This window comes from Mobula birostris, chromosome 9 (assembly GCF_030028105.1).
Source record: "Mobula birostris isolate sMobBir1 chromosome 9, sMobBir1.hap1, whole genome shotgun sequence".
In the NCBI taxonomy this organism is placed as follows: domain Eukaryota; kingdom Metazoa; phylum Chordata; class Chondrichthyes; order Myliobatiformes; family Myliobatidae; genus Mobula; species Mobula birostris.
In genome coordinates this window covers 23,602,157-23,615,324 of record NC_092378.1, presented here as the reverse complement: position 1 = coordinate 23,615,324, position 13,168 = coordinate 23,602,157, and the positions used below count along the sequence as shown (strand labels likewise).

The window sequence follows — 13,168 nt, the reverse complement described above, 5'->3', positions numbered from 1 at the left end:
CACAATTTAGAATAAAGGGAGTGTAACGCGGTCAATAAATCAAATAGGTGACATGGTAGTGTAGCAGTTAGTGTAACGCCAATGACCCGGGTTCAATTCCACTAATAGGGCAACGCAGGCTAGGAAGGGAAGGATAGAACGACAGGTAACATTACATCATGTGGAAGCAGGAGTTAAGTATAATACTTACTAAAATAAGGGTATAACATTGTTCCAGTTACCAAATAAATGGGAATGGCAAACTCTGATAACATCTTTTGGGAATATGAGAGAAAGTATTCATTAGATTGACTTCGAGTAGAAACCAACAAAAAGCGAATGGCCAGTTTCTCAACAAAGCACTGTTGAATTTCATTCACTGTATGTTGTAAGCTTTGGAAGACAAATGGTTAATGAGCTTTCCCTGTTGATTGATGAAATTTTCCATGTCTTCCTGCCTTCTCCCTTTTATATTATGGAACAATCTTACAAATAAAGCTTTCGAGAAAGATCTTTTGAAGACAAGTTAACGGTACGTCACCAATTTCCCTGATACCTCTTTGAAGAATTCTAACAAGTTTGCAAAGTGTTGTTTTCAAATTACCAATGTCGCTACAACTTGACATTTCTCTAAACATTCTGCAACATCTGTTTCAGCATATACAGAAATATCTTACCCAAACCATGTGGCAGGCTCATGTTTTTTCTGCTGATTTTTGTTTAAAAAAATGGTGTCAGACAGATTTCTACTTGTCCCGTGCTTTGATGCAGTTCTTATTTCCAATAATTCTAATGATTCACATCAGGTGTTTGATTAGTTGAGTCAAACACTTCCTGAGCATTCTCTGCACAGCAAGATGCATCCCCCAAATTTTGTTAGAAGAGAAGTAATGAGACCTACATTTTGAGCAGTTCAGGGCACATATGAAGTGGGATTTCATATTATCAAGAGCTATCAGCTAATTTAGATGACGCACTATTTAGGACAATTATGGCTGATACAAGGGGGCACAATCTTAAGGTGATTGGAGGGAAGTATAGGGAGGATGTCAGAGGTAAGTGGTGGGTGCGTGGAACGCCCTGCCAGGGGTGACGGTGGAGTCAGATACATTTGGGGCATTTACGTAACTCTTTGGTAGGCACATGGGTGATAGAAATATGGAGGGCTATGTAGGTGGAAAGGATTAGATTGACCTTAGAGCAGGTTAAAAAGACAGTCAAATGTTGTGGACTGAAGGGCGTATATCGTGCTGTAATGTTTTATATTCTATGATCCATGCAAGACAGACTGGAGTAGGTTGAATTCTTGTTTGGAATAATGGCAAAGAGATTATGACTTCGTATCTGTAAAGTCAAGTTTTTTTTTGTTAACTTCGTTTTGAAGTCTTAATTTGACACAATGCCCTGAGATAATTCACAAACAGAAAGGTAGCTAAAACGATTGAATAAAGCAGGAGTATTTTCATCAATTCCTCATCGCCTGCTTATGAGATGTCTTATTTATAGATACATGGTGACTTCAGGTTATTGATTTGCAGCAATCATACCAACTTGCTCATTGCTTTTTAAAGTTCATTGTGTTTGCTTATGGGTTATAAAAATGCCAACAAGTTTATTTTGTAGATTTTTACATATAATATTATATATAATCTCAATCTGTATACTGTATATACATACACACAGAGTGAGAAACAAGGAAAGGCACAGATTTTGCTCCTTTCCTGAAACCGCCCATCCATTCTGTAGTGCTCTGTAGTCCATACGGAGAGGACAATGATGAACTGACAGACTGCACTACGGGGTGCATCAACTTCTGTGTGGATAATACTGTTCCAATTAGGATTACACATTTCCCCAAACAATAAACTTTGGGTCACCAAAGACATCAAAGCCATACTGAACAGGAAGAAGAGGGTATTCAGAGATGGTGATAGGGAGATCAGGCTGGTTTAGAGGGAACGGGGAGAGAAGATCGTCCAGAGCAAGGACCACTGCAGGAGGAAAGCTGGAGAGGAAACTTCAGCAGAGCAACTCAAAGGATGTGTGGAGTGGTATGAAAACAATCACAACGTACAAAAAGACAAGAGACCAGGTGATTGAAGGGGACTAGGCCAGGGCCAACAAGTTAAACTGTTTTTTCCAACAGGTTTGATGAGGAGGCTTGTGTTTACCCCTCTACAACCCATCCAATACCCTCCACCTCCAGCTCCTCCCCTCATCCTCTATCTCTCTCCAAGGACACCAGAAAGCCAATGAACACAGACACATGGACTGTCACTGCTGAGCAGGTAAGGGGACAGCTCAGCAGACTTTACCCAGGCAAGGCTGTGGGCCCGGGCAGCATCAGCCCAATGGTAATCAAGATGTGTGCCACTCAGTTGGGTGTAGTCTTTCAATACACCTTTAATCTGAGCCTGAGCCTGGAGAGGGTCCCTGTGCTGTGGAAAACATCCTGCCTAGTTCCAGCAACCAAGAAGACATGTCCTACCACACCCAGTGACTACAGACCAGTGACACGGACCTTAAGTTTTGAAATCATTAGGAAGACTGATCCTGACACATCTCCGGACCATCGTAAATCCATCACTGGGACCACTGCAGTTTGCTTACCAACCACATTTTGGAGTCAAGGATGCCATTATCTTCCTGCTTCAACAGCCTTACACCCATCTGGATGAGCCAGGCAGCACTGTGAGAATCACATTCTTTGATTTCTCCAGTGCCTTTAACAGCATACGACCTGCTTTACCAGGGAGTAAGCTCACGGAAATGCAGGTGGATGCTCCACTGATGTCCTGGTTTACAGACTACCTGTCCAGTCGGCCATAGTATGTGAGATTGCAGAGCTGTGTATTAGATACTGAGGTTAGCAGCACAGGAGCACCTCAAGGGACTGTCCTGTTCACCGTCTACACCTCGGACTTCAGATACAACTCTGAGTCCTGCCACCTGCAGAGGTTTTCGGACGATTCGGCAGTTGTGGGCTATATCAGCCGGGGTCAAGAGGCTGAGTACAGAAGAGAGATGGACAAGTTTGTTGAGTGATGTGGGCTGAATCATCTGTAGCTCAACATCACTAAGACAAAGGAGTTGATACTGGACTTCAGGAAGGTGAAAACACTCTGCATTCCCAACTCCATCAAGGGAATAGATATGGAAGACATCCAGGACTATAAATACCTAGGAACTCACCTGGACAATAAACTGGTCTGGATTAAAAATACAGGGGCTCTGTACAAGAAAGGACAGCACCAACTGTACTTCCTGAGGAGGCTCCGGTCATTCAACATCTGCAATACTATGCTGCAAATGTTCTACGACTCGACGGTGGCCGGGATTCTGTTCTACACTGTAGTCTGCTGGGACAACAGGGTGAGAGCAGCCCACGCCAAGATGATTGATAAACTCATCAGGAAGGCTGGTTCTGTTCTGGGGGTGGACCTAGATTCCCTAGTGGTTATGTCTGTCTGAGAGGATGCTGCAGAAGCTACAGAACATTATGGACAATCCCTCTCACCCCCTCTACGACATACTGGACAAACAAAGGAACAGACTGATTCCACCGTAATGGAATGGCGCAGGAGATCCTCTCTGCCTGTGGCTAATAGACTCTGCAACTCCTGCTCCTTAAGTATATGGTTTCATTACATATCTGTATTTTGCACTATTACTTTTCAGTACACATTTTGTATTTTACTTTCATACCTCAATGCTTACATTTTGTATTTTAAAGTATATATTTCTGACTGAGCAACCTTGCAACAATAATTTCCTTCAGGATAAATAAAGTTTTATCTCATCTTATTCACAGATTCATACAGCAAGCCTTCAGGTCCAGATTATGATAATTTTTCCTTAATACAGACGATGAGTTACGTTACTCAACCAATTCCAATTTTCTAAACAACGGCAAGAATGAATCAAGAACTCACACGTTATCCCAATCCTGGCTCTGCTTTCATTGACAGGTTCAGCCCACTGATCAGCAATTCATCCAAATTTCCACAGTACTCTACTATAGATAATGCTGAAGCTTAAGTGGATTAATGGCTCTTCTGCCTTCATTTTCAGAAGCAGCTCTATTTTTCCATCCTTAATATCTCTATTTTTTTCCTTTCTTTTGAAGACCCTGACCTGGAGTTACATGCTGACTATGGTGTTTTGTGGGAATGGGACACGCTCCCGGGGTTTCACGACTGGCCATTATTCAGCATGCCAAGGGCTTGACCTAAGAGCTCAGCTTGCCTTTGGAGAGCCGAGATCTCATGGCTCTGGAGATGCGCAGATCAAAGGTCAGTGTCCAGGCAAGAGCCCAGTGTTTCATGGGAGGTGGAAGATCTAAGGCTGTGTGCCCAGAGACCCAAGATCTTTGAGCACAGAGCTCGAAAAAAAGTGATGCAACGGACTTTTAACATCATAAACCATCGAGTTGTTTGTTATGTCTCCCCTTCTGCTGTGAAATGGAGATACCCCTTTCTCCCTTATTAGGGAGCGAGAGAGAGCCTGTGGTATGTCGAATGCCGGGTGAATAAATAGTCTCTGGAGTACTGCAAGTCTTTGTCTTTGCTGTTGCTTTGCTCACTCTTGCGCACCGATGTGTTTTTTTTTGCCGTTGGGGTGAGGGGAATTGTTGCTTGCTGCCGCTTACGCACAGGAGGGAGGGGAGCTGGTAGGGGGGACTTTGGGGTTCTAACATTTAACTGTCATTCATTCTTTGGGGGCACTCCTCTGTTTTCATAGATGGTTGCAAAGAAAAAGCATTTCAGGATGTATACACTGGATGTATACATGTATACAGGATATATACATACATGTATATATTGTATACATTCTTCTGACATTAAATGTAGCTTTGAAACAAGAATGAGCAGTTTTCAACTTATCTCATGAAGCAACCGAAAGCACTTCACAACAATTGTATCTGAAGTGCAGTTATTATTATGTGGACAAGCGCAACTCACTGAAGGATGGTGCTGTGCAACCAATCGTACAGAGCTGAAATAATGTTGCAGCACCTTGGTGTTTTCTACTCATCATCCTGCTTCTTGACACCAAGTCTTCTGCCATGCAGCAAGTAAGAAAATCAGTGACACAGTGAGCTGAATGGCCAACTGATACGGTGCTGCTTTGTATTTACAAACTGCATGGATAGTCCATAACATGTTCCAGAACTAACATTCCTCTGAGACAAACAAGTTACATCAGTAGAACTTAATATTCAAAAAAACATCTAAAATTAATTTGCAAAATACACTGATACAAATTACATTGAAATCATTCACTAAATTTTTACAAGTTATGGCTGACTTTGAACTAACAAAATGTAATCATGTTACCTTGATAATTCAAGTTGACAAACTATACAAATGTGAAATTCAACAACTAGCCTTCAGTGTTAACGAGTTCACCAATTCTAGAGTTAGAGTTAAATGAATGTTAGTGTTAAGCAACAGTTGTTTTTTAAATTAAAATTTATTACTACTATTTGCAATTTATGTTCTTATAAAGTAATTAAGCCTCATTCCCTTCAATGCTTATGATTCCTTTTGAATAACAAAATTGCTCCATCTGTTTAAATCGAGTTAAAAATTTTTAATAAACCTTTTTATTAAACCCTGGGGTCACTGGCTTGTGTAGTAAATATAGATCACATGATTCAACAAGAGTAATGTTAGTTAACTGCAATACCTCTTTGGAAATGCATATACTGTATCTAAAAACAGATTAGAGAATGTACAGTTAAGATAATAGAGCAACAACCACTTCTCTTACCGGGATTAGCAAAAAGTTGGCTCTCTACTGTTTTAGCGATGCACTGAAGTTTGACAGCTTCCAGTGAATATTCCACATGTAGGATATCTGGCATGCTGCGCAATGTATCTCTAACCAGATTTGAAACTTCTCGCACATCTATCAGTTTCAGTAGCTCTGAGTATACAGCTGGAAAGGAGCTGAGAAACACAGCCTGGTGAAAATAAAGATAAAAATGTAACTCAAGTATCAAAACTCCATCACACTACTTCAACTGGAGGCAGTTTTTACTTGTCACACTTCAACTTAGTATTCATAAAGTAAATGAAAAAATGCATAAAAAAACAAAAATCAGTAAATCACCCAGCATCTGTGTGAAGAGAAAATAAAGTTAAAGTTTCAGGTCAATCAATGAATTTTTACCATAAATCCTGATTTAATCTCATAACATGGAGTACAAAGTTGTACAATTGCTTCTCTGATTACCCCATTTAGTCCACAATCATACCTGAGCTAAGAGTCATCTATGATTTTAGTTCTCTATCCCATTCCCACAGTAAGTACTCATCTCCCAGGACATTTCAATGAGCTCCAATGGTCAACAACCCAGTGCAGCTGGGTTCCTACTTTATGAACTCAACACTGCACTCAATCATGCCAGATCATAACCACTACTCTTGTTTGGGTCAGTTGGTGCTGATTAATCAAGTGCTATTCCCAGTGTCTTCAAACTACTTTGTTTCTGTACTTTGGCTATTTACTACTTTCTGCTACTTTGAATCATCATGCTGGTTTGTAATTTGGTCTTCCCGGCTTTCTGTCCTTTCTGAAGCAATCCCATTTGAGCAGGTTCCTGAGCAGAGAAGGAGGGTGGTATGTTCTCATACCTGGAAAACAAAGGTTACGCTCAGAAAGGTAACATCAGTCACACCAAAGCAAACCACACTTTCTTTTACTCTTTCTCCTTTCTTTCTGTTCCAATGTACCTCCTTAAAAAACACATCATCTCTAATTCTATCCAGTTCCAGAGGAAGGTCCATCTGAAATGCTAACCCTGTTCTTCTCTCAAACAGAAATGCCTAACTTGCTGAGTATTTTGTGTTCTTATTTCAGATATACAGAAACAGAGCATTTCTTTTGATCTTATTTTAGACTATAAGCAGAATTTGGTCATTTGGTTTCACCATTCCATCACAGCCAATTTATTACCTCTCTCAACCCCACTCTCCTGCCTTCTTACCATAACCTGACTTATCATGAACTTATCAACTTCTGTTTTGAATAATCAAGTAGCTTGGACTCCACAGCCACTTGTGGCAATGAATTCCACGAATTCATCATTGTCTGGTTAAAGAAATTCCTCCTGAACTCTGTTCTAAAAGAATGTCCTTCTATTTCGAGGCAGTGTCCTCTGGTCTTAGTCTCCAGCACTATAGGGAATATCTTGCTTAATTTCAATCTCCATCTGATAATTTATGGCAATTTACCTTAATCTGTGATTTCAAAGGAAATGTCTCATGTGCTGAGATATACAAGACAGGCAATTACAAAAATTCCCATTCCCTCTCTCCACTTAATAATAAAATTGTTTCAAAATTTTCTTTTTAAATTATATGTAACAGTAAAGAGTATGTTACCAAATTAAGTCAAGGTAAAATTATTAGCATTTTGTTATTTGATCTTTTCACGAGCAAAAGCAGGGATCCACATAACAGCTTAATCTTTAAATAAATCAAACATCATTTTCAAGAATGAGACCTAATATACGTATATTACAAGGTGACATTCTGAAATTTAGCAACTGAATAACAGATGGTGGTTGAAATGTATCTGGCACAAAGCAGATGATAATGGAAGAGCCACAATCTACACTCTGCTTCATTGCCTATTAGACTGACTTCAATAGAGCAGAAAGCTGAATGAGGTATTAACGTATAAGCAGGGTTGCCATTTCATTAACACTTCAGTATCAGCACCCATATTGAAGAAGCAACCTTAAAAGGAATTCCAGAATGGCCTCAAACTATCACAGCAGTCCAGTTATCACATGGCACAACCAGCAACTTTGAAATTTACAGAGATTTTCCTGTTAATGAATCTTTTCAAAATTCCCAGAAAATCTCATTTGGCATACATCAGAATAGTTTAAAAAAAACAACCATAAAATAAAAGAAAATTAGTTGCGATTGAGGGAATTATGATATTTCTTACATGTTCTTTCTTTGCTCCACAAAGACCTGAAAATTTGGGAGGACAGTACTAAATAACATCCAATAGTGCAGTAAATGTGCTAGTCTGGTATCAGTAAAATTTTAATCATGTTGGATTACAGAAATTCTATTATATTATTAATCATAGTGAACCGGAGAACATAAATTCGGGCTGACTGAAAATTGGGAGTATCCAATTATCATCCAAGAAAACCGGAATATGATATACTGAGCCTGTATGGGGTTAAGGCTGAAACTACTCACCTGAGTTTGTGTGATGATGGATGATCCCTGGCTCTCAATGGAAAGGAAGTATCTCACTGACTGGAATAGTTCATAAATACTATTTCGAAACTCTTCCTCATTCTGTCCGCCCGTTGCAAGAGTGTACAAACTCCGAGAATGAACAATATACTTAAATATATATTCCTGTGCCTAGAATTAGAATTGGAAAACCACTCATAGATAGTTGTGAAATAACTGGAATTTCTAATAATTTTAAAAGTCAACTGGTAAAAAGCAAAACCAGAATACATACATCAACAGCTGTGGATTTGCCTTTATGGCATTCTAAAATTTTCTATATTATGCAGCTTTGTGGAACTGCATTATTGCCCAGAACAAACATTTTATCCCAGATAACACAGCAAGTCAGGTAGCATCTACAGAAAAAGTCGACATTTTGGTCAGAGACATCGACTGTTCACTCGTTTTCCATTGATGCTGCCTGACCTGCTGAGTTCCTCCAGCATTTTGGATGTGTTGCTTTGCATTTCTAGTATCTGCAGATTTTTGAGATTTTATTGGAGGTACCAGCCATAATGGAGCCTTTGTCAAATTGCATTAATCACTCCCTTGGCAGCTATGTGAAATAAATTGGCTGATAGCCCGATGCAATGCACAAACTCAACCAACAAAAATGAAAATGTCATTCTCTGAGTGACTCAGTGTTCTTTAAATTGTACAGAAGGTCCATATTGTCTGGATTCATCATGGGTTTAAGCAAGGTAATTCTAAGTGCATGCCAATACATTGTGGAATAACCTTAAATACAAAAATCAATTAGCACTTAATATCTGCACATTCTTTTTCAGCATATTATGTGACTAAAATTTGCAGGAACACTAAGCACTCAGGGAAGCTAATTATCAAATTTCACAAACAATGTTGCAATAAAACCAAAAGAAAATCCATACTCTTTTGTTTAAAACCCTACCAAGATAACCTGAATGAATGCAAGTTCAGATCCTTATCAGAGAACCTCAAAGTTATAGAATATTAATGTTTTGAAGACAGTTGGGACTTTTCATTATGGTAGAGATTCGCTACATAGAGCCAAGTACCTGTTGATGTTTCTGCTTGGTTGTACTGGTTAAAAATCACCAGTTTGTGCTCATTCACTGTTATAAGTCAGCAAAGACAACTAATCAAAAGTATATTTAATTTGCAACAGATGTCAGGAATTATTGAATGTCAACGTCAGCATGTCTCCAAGTGATATTTCAACAAGATGTTCTTATCGCAACCTGCCTCACAAGCAAATCAGCAGTTTTCTATTTTCTCAAGTAGCACTCCAAACGCTTCACATTCCCATGCCTTTGCCAACAGCCCCACTAATTCTCTGGTGACATTAACCTCAGTCAATAATGTCGCAGCGCTCATCATACTGAACAACACGGGCTATTTGTGAAATTCCGATCAAATTCCGTATTTCAGATTAGAATCTGCAACCATTCACAAGATAACACATTTATTAATACGTAGTGTTGAGAAGAACAAGCTGGTAATACCAGACTTTTGCATTGACTCACGGTGAGACAATCCTGCTCATAGTTGTAACAGCTCCGGTTTCTCAGATTGTAACAATACAGATTTCTAACTTCCATTCCCATGGTATGAAAACTAGTTTGCAGTCCGCAGCTCTAGTTTTCAATATGAGTGCAGAACTTATATTGTCAAAGTGAAAGAAATACACAGATTTATAATTTTTATACCAAAAGTTCAGATTTTATGGGCAGCATCAAATGAAGAATACTTCGAGTTCTTAGCACTTTGTCAAATTCAAAGGAAATCATTTATCAAAGTATGTATATGTCATCATATACTACCTTGAGATTCATTTTCTTGCAGACAATTAGAGGAAAATAAAATACAATATCATTTATGAAAATCTATACATAACAAAGACTGATAAACCACCAAGGTGTAACAGAAGACAAGTTGGGCAAATAAAGAAATAAATAGCAGAACACAAATTGTAGAGTCCTTGAAAGTGAGTCTTGCAGATTGTGGAATCAGTTCAGAGTTGAGGTGAGTGAAGTTATCCTCAACTGGTTCAAGGGTCTGACAGTTGTAGATTATTTATTGATGTAGATTGAAAATTGGCTGACAGCGAGAAGTAAACAGGCTGCTTTCAGACTGTGACCAAAGGCACTCGCAAGTTTCTACAGGTACACTGTGCAGAGCATTCTAACTCATGGCATCACCACCTGGTATGGAGGGGCCACTGCACAGGGTCAGAAAAAGCTGCATGAAGTTGTAAACTCAGCTAGTTTCATCATGGGCACGAGACACTCCAGCATCAAGGACACCTTCAAAAGGTGATGATGCCTCAAAAAGGTGGCATCCATCATTAAGGACCCCCATCACCCAAGACATGCCCTCTTCTCACTGCTACCATCAAGGAGCCTGAAGACACACACACTGAACACTTCAGGAACAGCTTCTTCCCCGCCGCCCCTGCCCCCCGCTATCAGATTTCTGAATGGACAATGAACCCATGATTACTACTTCAGTATTTCCCCCTCTCTTTTCACATTACTGCTTTAATTTGGTTTTATTTCCTTATATATACTTACTGTAATTTACAGTTTTTAGTATTAGGTATTGCAATCTACTGCTGCCACAAAATGACAACTTTCACAATATACGCCAGTGATATTATAGCTGATTCTGATCCTGAGGTACATTCAGGCTAGCACAGGAATCTCTGCAAGGCTCTGGCTGTAGGCAATCTCCTTTATACTTTGGAGGAAGGTAATCATGCGAGATACTGTATACCTAGGTTTGCTGATAATGCAAATCCAGGTGGAAATTGGGGTTGTGAGAAGGGCAGGGAAAAATGTTAAGTTAATCACTTCAGTATGTAGAAAGGTAGAATATTTCTAAATGGTGATAGATTGAAGGAAAATAATATTTAAAGATTCTGAGTATACCTATGTATGAGACATGATAAATTAATAGATAAATTCAGTAACAATTAAGACAGCAAGTTGTATTCCAATCTTCATAGCAAGAGGATCTGATTACAAGAATAGAGACTCCTTGCTCCAATTACATAGGGCTCTGATAAAATGACAATGGAAATGGTTCAGTCTCCCTGTCCAACAACAGATATACTCAAAAGAGAATGCAGCAAGGCTCATCAGATTGATTCCTAAGATAGCAAATTTGCTCTCTGAGGGAAGCTTGTGCAGACTTGCATGTACTTTTCACGTTTAGGAGAATGAAAGATCTCATTAAAGTACTCCTGAAATGTTCTCCAAAGGCAAAGTTATTTCTTTAAGTTTAATGTTCACTGGTAAACAGCCAAAGTATTCAACAGCACTTAACGTATGACATCAAATTTCCCTTGATTCACAACTATTGAAAAGGCTGAAACCTTCCTTCAGCTTTTGTCAAATGTCTTTGTCTCTAGTATTCATTATAAAAAGAGTAATTGACATTAATTGTGTAAAAATCCTTACCCTCAGCACATCTTGAATATGCTCTTGTCTCTCTGCTTCTATTGAACGATCAATGTATCTTTTCAGTACTTTTATAAGATCCCTGCAACATTAGAAATTTGCAATTTAACAAAAACAAATCATTATTACCTTAAAAGCATACTTTCTTCTCTGTCAAACTCCGTATTTGTATAAAAAGTTGATCAGTTTCTACAACTCTGTTCACATCGAAAATGTACTCAAACCAATTTTACTGATGTTGGCAGCAATCTTCACTCCTGCTTTCATGATCTTCCTTTAGTATAGGCCTGAGCTCAGTGTGCTGCCTTCAACATATACAATGGCATGCAAAAGTTTGGGCACCCCTAGTCAAAATTCCTGTTACTGTGAATAGCTAAGCGAGTAAAAGATGAACTGATTTCCAAAAGGCATAACGTTAAAGATGACACATTTCTTTAATATTTTAAGCAAGAAAACTTCTTTATTTCCATCTTTTACAGTTTCAAAATAACAAAAAAGGAAAAGGGCCCAAAGCAAAAGTTTGGGCACCCTGCATGGTCAGTACTTAGTAACACCCTCTTTGGTAGGTATCACAGCTTGTAAATGCTTTTTGTAGCCAGCTAAGAGTCTTTCAATTCTTGTTTGGGGGATTTTCACCCATTCTTCCTTGCAAAAGGCTTCTAGTTCTGTGAGGTTCTTGGGTCGTCTTGCATGCACTTCTCTTTTGAGGTCTATCCAGAGATTCTCGATGATGTTTAGATCGGGGGACTGTGAGGGCCATGGCAAAACCTTCAGCTTGCGCCTCTTGAGGTAGTCCATTGTGGATTTTGAGGTGTGTTTAGGATCATTATCCTGTTGTAGAAGCCATCCTCTTTTTATCTTTGGCTTTTTTTTTTACAGATGGTGTGACATTTGCTTCCAGAATTTGCTGGCATTTAATTAAATTCATTCTTCCCCCTACCAGTAAATGTTCCCCGTGCCATTAGCTGCAACACAAGTCCAAAGCATAATCGATCCACCCCCGTGCTTAACAGTTGGAGAGGTGTTCTTTTCATGAAATTCTGCACCCTTTTTTCTCCAAACATACCTCTGCTCATTGCAGCCAAAAAGTTCTATTCAGAAGGTTCAAAGGAACATCTAAACAAGCCTGATGCATTTTGGAAATAAGTCCTGTGGACTAATGAAGCTAAAATAGAACTTTTTGGCCACAATGAGCAAAGGTATGTTTGGAGAAAAAGTATTGATGCAGCTACAAAGGTGGCACAACGGTGGCTATATTTCATTAGATGTATGAGGAGATTTGGTATGTCACTGAAGATACTTACAAATTTCTACAGATGTACTGAGGAGAGCATTCCAACTGGCTGCATTACTGTATGGTTTGGAGGGACGACTGCACAGGATCAAAATAAGTTGCAACCTTAGTGCCAATGCGGGTATTAGCCACCATAATATCCAGGACATCTTCGAGGAGCCATGCCTCAAAAAGGCGACATTTATTAT

General features: G+C 39.1%; 1 protein-coding gene across 3 annotated transcripts in view; it reads right to left on the bottom strand.

Annotated features, from left to right (window-relative positions):
- dock4a (dedicator of cytokinesis 4a) overlaps window positions 1-13,168 on the bottom strand; it is a 365,685-nt gene that overhangs the window by 136,671 nt on the left and 215,846 nt on the right. For all 3 annotated transcript variants that reach the window (XM_072267619.1, XM_072267621.1, XM_072267620.1), the window contains exons 21-23: window positions 11,687-11,768; window positions 8,205-8,375; window positions 5,752-5,944 (exon numbers count right to left, since the gene is read on the bottom strand). In XM_072267619.1, coding sequence (XP_072123720.1) covers window positions 5,752-5,944; window positions 8,205-8,375; window positions 11,687-11,768 — 446 coding nt within the window. The remainder of the gene's footprint in view (window positions 1-5,751; window positions 5,945-8,204; window positions 8,376-11,686; window positions 11,769-13,168) is intronic.